We start from the raw sequence: 13928 nt of genomic DNA, 5'->3' as shown, positions 1-13928 counted from the left end.
ATCTGTGTTTTATTTCTGACAAAATCTAAACTGAGTTAAACAACTGAGCCTCCCACCAATGCCCATCCCTCTTCAAAGGGCTGTGAAAAGGCAGTAGGTGGACCGCACTGTACTTAGTGGACATGTCATTTTCGCTGATGAGTGGGGAGTGAAAATGATGTCACAAAATGGTGATACTTCAGAGACAATTGATCAGAAATAATGTGCACAAAGTGGAAGGTCTAATTAATGTTATTTACCCCATATCTTTGAACTTTATGATCAATGCAGGAATGATAAACACTAGTTATGAGGCACTGGGGTCATTTCCATGGGAGAAGAAAGGGTAAGAGGAAATTTAATAGAAATTGTCGAAGTGGCATAGTAGATTTTGGTGAGATCAATAAAGCTAGAACTATTTTTTCAATGTAGGATGTCAGTGATGAATGATAGATTTACAGTTGTTACTAAGTGGAAAGACATAGTTCTGCAGGTGGGTTTGGAATGTTTAGGCACAGGGAGTAGATAAAGCATCTGGAAGTGAAGACTTGATAAATTTCTGAAGCAAAGGACTTACAGGGCTGTGAGGAGGGATAGAACAACAGTTGTTTTCAAAATGATAAAGCGTGAAGCTGGATGAACACAGCAGGCCAAGCAGCATCTCAAGAGCACAAAAGCTGACGTTTCAGGCCTGGACCCTTCATCAGAGAGGGGGATGGGGAGAGGGTTCTGGAATAAATAGGGCGAGAGTGGGAGGCGGACCGAAAATGGAGAGAAAAGAAGATAAGTAGAGAGGAGAGAATAGGTGGGGAAGTAGGGAGGGGATAGGCCAGTCCAGGGAAGACGGACAGGTCAAGGAGGTGGGATGAGGTTAGTAGGTAGGAAATGGAGGTGCAGCTTGAGGTGGGTGGAAGGGATGGGTGAGAGGAAGAACAAGTTAGGGAGGCAGAGACAGGCTGGGCTGGTTTTGGGATGCAGTGGGGAGAGGGGATGAGCTGGGCTGGTTGTGTGATGCAGTGGGGGGACGGTACGAACTGGGCTGGTTTTGGGAGTCGATGGGGGAAGGGGAGATTTTGAAGCTGGTGAAGTCTACATTGATGCCTTTGGGTTGCAGGGTTCCCAAGCGGAATATGAGTTGCTGTTCCTGCAACCTTCAGGTGGCATCATTGTGGCACTGCAGGAGGCCCATGATTGACATGTTGTCTAAAGAATGGGAGGGGGAGTTAAAATGGTTCGCGACTGGGAGGTGCAGTTGTTTATTGCGAACCGAGCGGAAGTGTTCTGCAAAGCAGTCCCCAAGCCTCCGCTAGGTATCCCCAATGTAGAGGAAGCCACACTGGGTACAATGGATACAGTATACCGCATTGGCAGATGTGCAGGTGAACCTCCACTTAATATGGAAAGTCATCTTGGGGCCTGGGATGGGGATGAGGGAAGAGGTGTGGGGGCAAGTGTAGCACTTCCTGCGGTTGCAGGGGAAGGTGCCGGGTGTGGTGGGGTTGGAGGGCAGTGTGGAGCGAACAAGGGAGTCTCGGGGAGAGTGGTCTCTCCGGAAGGCAGACAAGGGTGGGGATGGAAAAATGTCTTGGGTGGTGCGGTCGGATTGTAGATGGCAGAAGTATTGGAGGATGATGTGTTGTATCCGGAGATTGGTAGGGTGGTGTGTGAGAACGAGGGGAATCCTCTTTGGGCGGTTGTGGCAGGGACGGGATGTGAGGGATGTGTTGCGGAAAATGCGGGAGACGCAGTCAAGGGCGTTCTCGACCACTGCAGGGGGAAAGTTGCAGTCCTTGAATAACTTGGACATCTGGGATGTGCGGGAGTGGAATGCCTCATCGTGGGAGCAGATGCGGCGGAGGCGGAGGAATTGGGAATATGGGATGGAATTTTTGCAGGAGGGTGGGTGGGAGGAGGTGTATTCTAGGTAGCTGTGGGAGTCGGTGGGTTTGAAATGGACATCGGTTTCTAGCTGGTTGCCTGAGATGGAGACTGAGAGGTCCAGGAAGGTGAGGGATGTGTTGGAGATCTCCACATTTGCTTCCTCTACATTGGGGAAACCAAGCAGAGGCTTGGTGACCGCTTTGCAGAACACTTCCGCTCGGTTCGCAATAAACAACTGCACCTCCCAGTCGTGAACCATTTTAACTCCCCCTCCCATTGTTTAGACGACATGTCCATCATGGGCCTCCTGCAGTGCCACAATGATGCCACCCGAAGGCTGCAGGAACAGCAACTCATATTCCGCTTGGGAACCCTGCAGCCCAAAGGCATAAATGTAGACTTCACCAGCTTCAAAATCTCCCCTTCCCTCACCGACTCCCAAAACCAGCCCAGTTCGTACCGTCCCCCCACTGCATCGCACAACCAGCCCAGCTCATCCCCTCTCCCCACTGCATCCCAAAACCAGCCCAGCCTGTCTCTGCCTCCCTAACCTGTTCTTCCTCTCACCCATCCCTTCCTCCCACCTCAAGCTGCACCTCCATTTCCTACCTACTAACCTCATCCCACCTCCTTGACCTGTCCGTCTTCCCTGGATTGACCTATCCCCCTACCTCCCCACCTATACTCTCCTCTCTACCTATCTTCTTTTCTGTCCATTTTTGGTCCGCCTCCCCCTTTCTCCCTGTTTATTCCAGAACCCTCTCCCCATTCCCCTCTCTGATGAAGGGTCCAGGCCTGAAACGTCAGCTTTTGTGCTCTTGAGATGCTGCTTGGCCTGCTGTGTTCATCCAGCTTCACACTTTATTATCTTGGATTCTCCAGCATCTGCAGTTCCCATTATCTCTCTTGTTTTCAAAATGAGTTGGGCGGTCATGTTGCGGCTGTACAGGCCATTGGTTAGGCCACTTTTAGGTGATTATGTACACTTCTGGTCTACTTGCTTTACGAAAGATGTTGTGAAATTTGGCAGTGTTCAGAAAATATTTACAAGGATATTGCCAGGGTTGGAGGATTTGAGCTATAGGGAGAGGTTGAATAGACTGGACTATTTTCCTTGGACCGTCAGAGGCTGAGGGCTGACCTTATAGAGGTTTTTAAAATAATGAAGGGCATAGATAGGCTGAATAGTCAGGTCAATTCCCCAGGGTAGGGGAGTCTAAAAGTAGAGGGAATAGGTTTAAGGTGAGAGGGGAATGATTTATAAAGGACCTGAGGGGCACAGTTTTCACGCAGATGGTTGTGCATGCATGGAATGAACTGCTAGAAGAAGGGGTGGTGGCTGGTACAATTACAACATTTAAAAAGCATCTGGATGGGTATGTTAACAGGAAGGATTTAGAGGGATATGGGCCAAATGCTGGCAAATGGGACGAGTTTAATTTAGGATATCTGGACGGGTTGGACCAAAGGGCCTGTTTCTGTGTTGTACATCTCTAAGACTCTAATTGCTCTCACAAAGAACTGGCAGTGTTAAGATGATCCAACTGGCTTCTTCTGTGCTGCAAATATCTTTTGATCTCATGCTGCGAGAACTGCCTGGTCTCGTTGCATTTCCTTCTGTGTGAAAATGGCCACATCCTTGCACAGCACAAATCAGATGAGCAGACACTGGAGCTGGATTATCAAATTGGCAATGAGTACCTGACACAGCCCTCCTGCCTCTTAACTGCCACCGGAATGTTCAGTGATCTGCAGTATAATGCTGCATTTAATTCTTTTGTTCTCTGTTTAATTGGAAGGGAGAGTGCTTTTAAATGATGAGAAAAACAAGGCAAAGCTATTACCACGGCTTTGAAAGCAACTAAACAATAAGCGTCATACTGTGAGCAATTTTTGGCCCCCATTTGAAAGGAAAGATACCATTTTATTGGAAGGGATAATAAGAACTGCAGATGCTGGAGTCAGAGATAACACAGTGTGAACTGGAGGAACACAGCAGGCCAGGCAACATCAGAGGTGCAGGAAAGTTGATGGTTTGGGTCAGGACACTTGTTCAGAAATGGGGTGAGAGAAAAGGGAGCTCAGAAATAAATAGAGAGAGGAGTGGTGTGGCTGGTTAAGGAAGGGAGGATGGTGATGGGTGAGTGCAGGTAGAGAGTGGTGGGCAGAGCAGATATGTGGGAGAGAAGATTGGCAGGTTGTGTCAGGTCAAGGAGGCAAGGGTGAGAGGGACGGTTGGTCATGAGATGAGGCTGGGAATGGGGAGATTTTGAAACTGGTAAAATCCACATTTAGGCCATTGGGCTGTCAGCTCCCAAGACAGAATATGAGGTTCTGCTCCTCCAGTTTGCAGGTAGTGTCATTGTGACACTGGAGGAGGCCCAGGATGCCGGGAATGGGAGGGACAGTTGACATGGTTCGCAACTGTTAAGTGTTGTCGTTTGTCATGAACAGAGTGTAGATGCTCTACAGAGTGGTCTCCAATCTTCCGCTTGGTCTCGCCAATGTACAGGAAGCCACATTGGTGGATGTGCAGGTGAACCAACTTCCACATTAGATTGAGTTTCACTTGCAGATCTATCAAGTTGTGTGGTCTGTTCCATCCACTGCTCTCGATGTGGCCTCCTCTACAACGGTGAGACTAAGTGGAGGCTCAGAGACTGCTTTGTAGAGCTGCTGCACTCTGTTCACGACAAGCAAAAACACCTTCCAGTTGTGAGCCATTTCAACTACCCTCCCACTCCCTGGGTAACATGTTCATCCTGGGCCGCCTCCAGTGTCACAACGACGCCACCTGGAAACTGGAGGAGCAGCACCTCATATTCCGCCTCGGGAGCCGACAACCCAATGGCCTAAATGTGGACTTGACCAGTTTCAAAATCTCCCCACCCCCGGCCTCATCCCAAGTCCAACCCTCCCTCTCATCCCAGCCTCCTTGACCCGTCCATCTTCTCTCCCACCTATCCGCTCCTCCCACCTCACTGACTAATCCTCACCACTCCCTACCTGCACTCACCTATCACCATCCCACCTGCCTTCCCCAGCCCTAGCCCTCCTCTCTCTATTTCTGAGCTCCCTACCCCTCCTCCCATTTCTGAACAAGAGTCCTGACCCAAAACGTCAACTTTCCTGCCCTTCTGATGCTGCCTGGTCTACTGTGTTCCTCCAGTTCACCATGTTATCCCATTTTATTGGATGCAGTTCAGAGAAGGTTGATTAGGATGATCCCTGTAAGAAGGATTGTCATATAAGCAAAAGCTAAATCGGTTCGGACTCCTATGTAAAGACTGAGCACAATGAGAGGTGATCTCATTGAAACAAAAAGGATTCTTAAGAGACTTCACAGGGTAAATGCTGAGAGAATGTTTCCCCACATGGGAGAGTCTAAGACCGGAGGGCATAGTCTAAGAATAAAGGTGTGACAATTCAAGACTGCGATGAGGAGAGCTGAGAGTCTTTGGAACACCTTGCCAAAGAGAGTTGTGGGAACAGGGTCCTTATGTATATTTGAGGCTGATATAAATAGTTTTTTGATCAGTCGGGCAATCAAAGGTTAGAGGGAAAGGGCAGGAAAGTGGACATGAGGAATATTGAATCAGTCACGATCCTGTTGAATTGTGGAGCAGGCTTGAGGGCCAAGAGCCTACTCCTGATCAGATTTTTTTTAGATAATCTTTTTATAATCTTCTGGTCTAAAATAATTGTCAGTTAATTTTCCCTGTTGGATGAATTGTATTTGCATCATACTTTTAAAGGACTTAGTTTTGGAAGGTTGACTTGGAGGAGGAAAGTCAAGTGAAAATGCTTAGGAAGGAAGTTCCCGAGCTTGGGGTCTGGGCAACACAAGGGTGTGGCTGCCAGTAGTGTGGCAGTGAAAATCAGGAATGCACCAGAATAAGAAAGAAAGCTCTTAAAGGCTTGTAGGACTGGAGCATATTACAGAGATTGGAAGGGCTGAGCTTGGAGAGATTCGTACCCAAGGATAATTTTAATATTGAGACATCGCTAGATTTAAAGAAACAACAGGTTTTAATAAATGACTTTGTTTTGAAGAAAAGGTTTGACTTGTATTTAATTGAATCATTGAATATTTTGCTTGTGCTCTTTACAGCTTACATTTAGTTGCAAGGAATGGGACCCAAATCTTCCTCCTTTGTGCCTCCCTAACCCTGAATATGTTGCTCCAGAATATATCCTATCAGTGAGTTGTGATCCGGCCAGTGATATGTACTCGTTAGGAGCTGTCATGTTTGCTGTGTTTAATGATGGCAAGCCTATCTTCGAGGTCAACAAGCAGGATATTTTCAAGAGTTTCAGCAGGCAACTCGATCAGGTAATGTCCTGCAAGCTTCCCTTTTCCCTAGTGAACTGCCAAACTCTTCCTCACAGGAAGCACCCGTTCTCACTGTAACCACGACCATTGTTCTAGTTTCACATTGTCAGACTCATCTCTTGCTCCTTCAACTAATATTTGTATATGGCTCCCACATTTCAATTGGTGTCCTCCACCCACGTATGACTCCTGCCAAAACCACAGTCATCAAAGAAATTCCAGTGTTCTTGCAAATACAGATCCATCTCCACCTCTCCTTTCTCCTTGGAATCTATGCACATATTTCTCACAAGCCAGTGCTTTGAATCTCTCTCCTGCCACGCTGCTGAAGTACCCCATTCATTGACAAATAGCATCCTTCATGAGTGCAATATTAATGCACTGCCCTTCCTCATTCCCCTCTATCTATCTGACACAAAGCATGCTTCTCCATTATCTAGTTCGTGGGATTGACCTTATTCGGTGTAGAATTATTGTCGAAGTGTCTTTAGCAGTGGGTACTCATCCTGCTGCTACACTTTTTCCTTTTCAGTCCCAGAGAGATATGTCCTTGACTCATCATCTTTCCAAACAGCAAAAAACCGGCACTCTGCCATTTGAACCTATTAAGCCATTCAATGAGATCACAACTGATGTGCATTAAATCCATTTACTCACCGTTGCTCCATGTTCCTTCATAATCTATAAATCTGTGTCTCATTTTACTTTTGATCTCCATCTCCTCCTTTCTCAGTCACTTGGATTCCATTTTGCAGCTGGCCTGGCCTGAATTTGGAGGTTAAAGAATGCTCTGTGACCCATCCCCAATTGTCCTTTGAAATATGTCAACAAATCCTAACTATTGAATCCAGCCTTTTGCGTGGTCGCCCCTTTGTGACACCCAGTAGGATTTTTTTTCCATCAGAGGTATTGTGTAAATACAATTATTGCTTGATTTGAGGTTTAAGTTATTAACGTCTTTTCAATTCTGCAGCTCACCCGATTAGGCCCCAACATACTGCAAAAGGTTCCTGAAGAGGTTCGGGAGCACATGAAATTATTGTTGAATGTAACTCCCACTGTCAGACCAGATGCTGACCAGCTGAGTAAGGTAAGCAAAAAAGACAGGCCATTACTTTTAATTATAGTTCTTCCACATACCACCAATCAGTTGCACTTCTGTCCCCAGTGCAGGAGTTGCAGCATTTTTAACTGTGAAGCTACTTTCAAAAGTGTAGTGATTGATGTAGGTAGGTAACACACTCCCATAAACAGCAATAGGATGGTTGAGCAGGTGTCAGTTTGATAATGTTTAGTTAAGGTATGAATGTTGATCAGAGCACTTGGGAGAATACTTCTGTTGTTCTTTCAAGTGCAACTGTGGATTATTTTAGATGCACGACATTGCTGAAAATACATGGGTGAATTTGTGCATAAAAATCCCTAAAGTTTGTTGGAAAATTCACCCAGATGTAAGTCTGACTGGAAAAAAGTCATCCACGTAAGTTAAATCAAAGAAGTGGCAAGGAGGGTGACTGTAGTGGGGAGAGACTGTAGCATAGGAGCAAGGTAGTGGGGAGAAGCAGGGACGCTGCAAGAAATGGGAGTACATCCAAGAGGGCTGAGGAGAGCTAGGAGGTCTGTAATGGGAATGTAGGAAATTGGTGCCTATAAGTAGATGAGGGGAGACTGGAAGCCACAAGGTGGCGAGGAGGAGGCAAGAGGTTGCAACGCAAGTGTGGGAAGACAGGGAGGAATCAGGATGCTGGGGACATATAGAGTGCTGCAAAGGCAATGCGAAAGACAGAGGAGCCTGTAAAGTGGGTTTGAGGAAATGGTTGTATGAGGAAACTAGTGTGTGGAAAAGAGAGTGAGGCTTTTAGAGGTGAGAGACAGAAGGGAGCTCCAAGGCCTGGTGGGGCACAGAGAGTGGGGCTGCATGGGGCCAGAGAGCTCATCTACATACTAGAAAGAAGTTACAAAAAAGGGGTATAATGGGTAGTAACGGACTGATTCAGATCTTGGGGCTTTTTCTCAAGTTCCAGCGCTGATCCGCCAACAGTGCAGTGTGACATTGGTACTGCCCCCTCAGTGTTGGGAAGTTGTACACAATTTCCTTTCTGATGAAATTTCTGCTTTTTCCAGATTCCATTTTTTGATGATGTAGGTGCCATGACTCTGCAGTATTTTGATTCACTCTTTCAACGAGACAACCTCCAGAAATCACAGTTTTACAAAGGTCTGCCAAAAATCTTGGCAAAGCTTCCAAAGGTATGTTTGCCATAATATGACTTGAAATGGTTATCATTGAAATGCGCACTCAGAACAGGAGGCTGAGAACCATAGGGGCGTGACTGCACATTGTAACATGCTCTGCTGTTCATATTTGATTTGATAATGCCACAAATAAAAATGTTTTAAAACCAAAAACACATTTAGAATTTGAAGTAAAATTAGAACAGACAGATTTCTGAAGTGAACACAAGGTTGAGTTGAAAGATTATTTATAGGGCAATTCTCGAAAAAGATGTGGAAAGAAAATGAGAGAAACTCCAGACAGAGGTGGATTGAGTAACAACTTGACAATGTCAAATATTTAAGTATTACAGGACAAGTTGATCGCGTTAAGAAAGAAAACAAACAGGATCCTGGGCTTTGTAACTAAAGCATAGGGCACAAAACCAAACAAGTTATGGTAAACCTTTGGAAATCACGTATTTTGGACTTCACCTGGACTGTTGTATCCCACTGGAGATATGTGAAGACCTCGGACAAGGTGCACAACAGATAGACACGAATTACACCAGTGAAGGACTTCGGATGAAAAAAGGCTAGGAAAACTGGAATTATAAAACCCTAAGGCAATGAGATGTAACAGTAGAAGTAGGCCATTCATTCCATTGAACCTTCTCTGCCAGTTAATGAACATGTAACCATTATCTGTTGCCTGGTTCCATTTTGTCTCAGGCATCCCTGAACCAGAACCCTGCTAGACGATAGCAGTGATATGCAAAGATGTAAAGCTGGGACACTAGATTAAAGAAACTGCATTGTTAGTGATGTGACAATCTTATGGTGTTGGTAAATGATCTTTAAAACTTGGAATGTTTTAAAGCCACTGAGAAATATGTGCATAGAGATGGTGGTTGGATTTTCATTCCTGTTTCTGATCCCACCATCCATATGAAATGCAGTTTGGGAACCTGGAAAAGCCAGCAGTGGGACTGCCTCCAGGAATCCCTTTTCATTAAGGATACCAGGTGGACTTTCCAGATTGCAGGGCCTGTAGGAGGCCCTCTAAACATTAATAGATCAGTAGCCCCAACGCTAGGGTTCAGTGCTATAATGTAGGTTGCAGAATGATGGTGGAGGCATCCGTGAAGAATTTTAATGGACCTTGATGTTAATTCTGTTCTCTTCCTCTGAGTCAGATATTTCCTTCACAGGGCCCAGCTGGCATTAGTTTCTGGGATTGACCTAGAGTCCATGTTCACAAATGTTGTGTCTCCTTAGGCTGTGCGCTTGTCACATGTCCTTCTTATCTTTTTTTCTAATTTACCCATTGAACATGGGCATCACTGGCTGGGCCAGCATTTATTGCCCATCCCAAGTTACTCTTGAGAAGATGATGGTGCACTGCCTTCTTGAACTGCTGAAGTCCTTCTGCTGTCAGTAGACCCACAATGCATGGGGAGGAGGGAGGTGTGTGTTGCGTGAAATGCCAGGATTTTGACCCAGTGACACTGACAGAGCAATGATATATTTCCAAGTCAGGATGATGAGTGGGTTGGAGGGGAACTTCCAGATGGTGGTATTCCCATGTATCTGCTGCCCTTGTGCTTCTTGATGTAAGTGGTTGAGAGTTTGGAAAGTGCTGACTAAGAAGCCTTGGCCAATTTCAGCTATCAGCAATGGATGAGTAATTGTCACTCCCCTGGTACACACTCCCACAAAATAGCTTGAAGGCAGAACTGTTCTTACAGTCTGACATGCAGCATGTTTGTGGGAAATTGTCATCATTCCCATCTCTGGTTCCCCACTTCATCTCTGCAAAAATTCACCCTCTCTGTTAATTAATTTGATTCTTTGTATAATTTACAGATAAGACCAACTAGAATTTGTGTTAGGATCATATTTATCAATCTGTCCCATTGATTCAATGAGTTTCACTGCATTCTAATGCAGTATCAAATGTATTAATCATCATCTTGTTCCTTCTTGATTCCAGCGGGTTGTAATACAGCGCATTCTGCCAAGTTTGACGTCTGAATTTGTGAATCCAGATATGGTGCCCTTTGTCCTACCCAATGTCCTTCTCATTGTTGAAGAGTGTACCAAAGAAGAGTATGTCAGGCTGATTCTCCCAGACCTTGTTCCTGTTTTCCGGCTCCAGGAACCCATTCAGGTATCAGAAATCAAGTCCGGGGAAACCACAAAGCTTTGAGTAACGGGAATATTTTCTTTCATGTACTTGACAAGTTTAACAACATCTGCAAGATGAATAATCAGGAGTAATTGTAGCCAGTTTTCCTACAATCATTCTAACTTAATGATTGATGGGTGTACATGGAGGGGCTTCATTTGGTTTTGCGCATGATACCTGTTCAGTTTATGCTGTTGATTGATCTTGGATTAAACTTGGCTTCACATCCATCCCTGTGAGACCTAATTGTCCTGTGACTTTGCAACTGCACGTTGATTGTGATATTGCTTTATGTGAAGACTTGCTGTGTTTTGGTCTGTGTGGAATTTCAGCTGTTATGGATTGATTTTATGTTGTATATGTTATGCTTATCTACCTTTTGTGATGCTGTTTCCTATATGTCGCAAGTTCCAAGTTAGTAAATTGTCCTTTTGCTTTTCATGCTTCAGGCTAGCAACATGGTGAGTTTGATGTACTTCATTAAGTATATATTTTTCAAAATAAAAGCAAGAGGCCCTGTTGGCTGTTGCATTTTAAACAAGATTTCTGCTTTGCTTTATTTTCTTGCACTTTACTGTGTGTTGAAGCAGAAAGTTAATCACTTGACATTGTTTTTTTTCTTAACATATTTTCATGGTTGCCATAGGTTTTGCTGATCTTCTTGCAAAAGATGGATTTGCTGTTGACTAAAACTCCTCCAGATGATATCAAGAACACAGTTTTACCCATGATTTACAGGGCCTTAGAAGCACCATCAATTCAGATTCAGGTATAGCCTTATTGAAAGACATGGAGTGATCTGGGGCATCCTGGCACCAAGTTCTTTGCTGCAGCAATTACCACTTAATGTATATAAATAATGTCTTTCTTAATTACCTGAATTGTAAATTCCATTTAATCATGCCAGTGCTAGCACTTAAAGCTAACTACACCATTTCTTCTCCTAGACCCTGTAGAAGCTTACTTTTCAAGCATATCTCAGATTTTCTTTTAAAGATTGCATCAAACCTGCTTCTATTTACCCTTTTCAAGCATCCAATCCCTAATGAATACAATGCATAGTATTATTTTAACCTGCACTTATAATTGCAGTAAATCCACACTGAATAACCAGTCAAAGTGCAGCCAGGCAGTCAGCCGATTAAAGGTAGACGTTACTTGTTTAAAGGGATAGAATGTTTAAAAAAAGGGATCTAATGTTTATTAGGCTACAGTTCAGCAAATACGTAAAAGCACTAGATAAATACAACATAGGTGTAGTTTGCCAGGAATGAGAGGTTAAAGTTTTGTTGAGAAACTTGAAGATTTGTGATTGCTCAATAGAGCTCACTCATTAAAGTCATGGAGATCTTCAGAATTGTATGAATCTGTGACTAATAGCACATATAAAGACGACCCACTTGTTCTTTCATTCTGTGCGATTCAATTTCTGCTGTGTAAATATTAATATCTCCCTGACTGTATGACCTGCTATTTCACAAGAAGCTGTGGCATTTCCTGGAAGAGGCTAGATAAAGTACTCAATCCAAAATTTGGAAGCCTCCTCTTCCCTTCACCCAAGTGATCCAGAGGGTCACTCTGGTCCTGATTACCAATATACAGTGCCTTCCTTTATGAGGCGATTACTTTGCAGTCTAGCAACAGTTTGGCTTGAAGGCATTGAATGAATTGATTTTCATTGTACAATCTGGCAATCTGTTCTCCAGGTTTGTAGTTCACTGTCCTCTGAGGCATTCTTTTGGTAAACGTTGTAAAAATTCGTTTCCGGTGGCTCACGACATATTAAAAAGATGCAAGATATTTATAATGAAGAGTCGAGGGAGATTAGGAGAAAACGTGTCATTTCATCAGAGGTGATTTGGATGTAGCATTCTTTGTTGCAAAAAAGCTGAGTCAACAAATTTTGACAATGTTCTGTTATACTTTGATCACGTAAACAGCAGTAGAAATGACTTTTATAATAGCACTTTGCATTCCCTCAGGATGTTCCAAAATACTTAAGAATAAGCAAAGAACTTTTGAAGTATTGTCACTTCTGTAACGTATGGAAATTTGGCAGTCAGTTTTCATCTCGCGTGAACAGCCTCATGATGTTCACCAGATAATTTGATTTCAGTATTGTTAATTAAGGGATACATATTGACCTTGAAAACTTAAGTAGCCCCCTCAGTTCCTGCGCAGCAGTGACTGTGGAATTTTCAAAATGCCCCTGAGAAGGCAAATGTGGGTGCCTGTTTCATATATCTCACAGGCAGGGGTGTAATTGAGAGATACAGTGTTAATTAAATGCCCACGCTGTGCTTCAGTCAGAGTCTGAGGCATAGACATACTTCAGAATTCAGGATTGCTTCATTTATTTGACTGTATTTGGGCTCATGATGATAAACTGTTTTTATACTTTTTAAATTCCAGCCATCAGTTAAAATGAAATAGTGATTGCTGTGATGATTGTGAATATGTGCTCAGCTATTTTCTTTGTCTTTTAGGAACTCTGTCTCAACATAATTCCCACGTTTGCAAACTTGGTAGATTATCCATCCATGAAGAATGCTTTAATACCACGCATTAAGAATGCCAGTTTACAGACCTCTTCCCTTGCAGTAAGTGGACCTGTACTCCTGCAGTCACTGTCATTTAGGTAAACAACTTGATAAAGCTAGCAGCCTACTGCGGTGAATTGAAAAAAGACTTGTATTTGTTACAACTCTGACAGAAGAAGTGCACTCATAATGAGGCTCCATTATTTCACCTAAAAGTCCCTGTCCCACATGAATGTGATGACCCAAGAACGTGGATATCCAATTGAATCACCAGTGTAGTTAAGTTGCTTTTTTTTTACTGTTAGCTGAGGCAAAACAAAATTGCCACCAGATTTCATCAATAAATACAAAAGCATGCTTATTTGAACTAACATAATCTTTAACCACCGGCAAAACAATTTATTCACTGTAACTATTGAACTTAAACTATATCATCTTTAAACCTAAAAACACGCATCATCACAGACAGATAAGACAAGATGGGTCATGTACTCTGCAGAGAAATATAGATGGCTAATACTTTTCTACTGGATGTTAATCTGCTACCTGGTCTTTGATTCTGTTTCCAATCACTACAGGTGCGTGTAAATTCTCTGGTTTGCCTTGGCAAGCTCCTCGAGTATCTAGACAAGTGGTTTGTACTGGATGAGATTCTTCCTTTCTTGCAGCAGATTCCATCCCGAGAGCCTGCCGTTCTCATGGGAATTTTAGGTGAGACTGTTTGGAGTAATTTGCGATATAATATATCTAAAAGTTATTTTCTTAATTTCAGGTGACCTGAGTAACGGCCAAA

The 13928-nt window shown here is 43.7% G+C and overlaps 1 protein-coding gene across 4 annotated transcripts in view; it reads left to right on the top strand.

Annotated features, from left to right (window-relative positions):
- scyl2 (SCY1 like pseudokinase 2) overlaps positions 1 to 13928 on the top strand; it is a 58760-nt gene that overhangs the window by 26304 nt on the left and 18528 nt on the right. For 3 of the 4 annotated variants that reach the window (XM_059652587.1, XM_059652588.1, XM_059652585.1), the window contains 8 exons: positions 5972 to 6193; positions 7167 to 7283; positions 8318 to 8443; positions 10401 to 10577; positions 11045 to 11056; positions 11242 to 11364; positions 13082 to 13195; positions 13714 to 13846. In XM_059652587.1, the coding sequence (XP_059508570.1) occupies positions 5972 to 6193; positions 7167 to 7283; positions 8318 to 8443; positions 10401 to 10577; positions 11045 to 11056; positions 11242 to 11364; positions 13082 to 13195; positions 13714 to 13846 (1024 nt within the window). The remainder of the gene's footprint in view (positions 1 to 5971; positions 6194 to 7166; positions 7284 to 8317; positions 8444 to 10400; positions 10578 to 11044; positions 11057 to 11241; positions 11365 to 13081; positions 13196 to 13713; positions 13847 to 13928) is intronic. The other variant, XM_059652586.1, reaches the window with a different exon arrangement.

This window comes from Stegostoma tigrinum, chromosome 18 (assembly GCF_030684315.1).
Source record: "Stegostoma tigrinum isolate sSteTig4 chromosome 18, sSteTig4.hap1, whole genome shotgun sequence".
NCBI lineage: Eukaryota > Metazoa > Chordata > Chondrichthyes > Orectolobiformes > Stegostomatidae > Stegostoma > Stegostoma tigrinum.
Note: the sequence above shows the minus strand (reverse complement) of the source record. Positions and strands in the feature narration are given on the sequence as shown.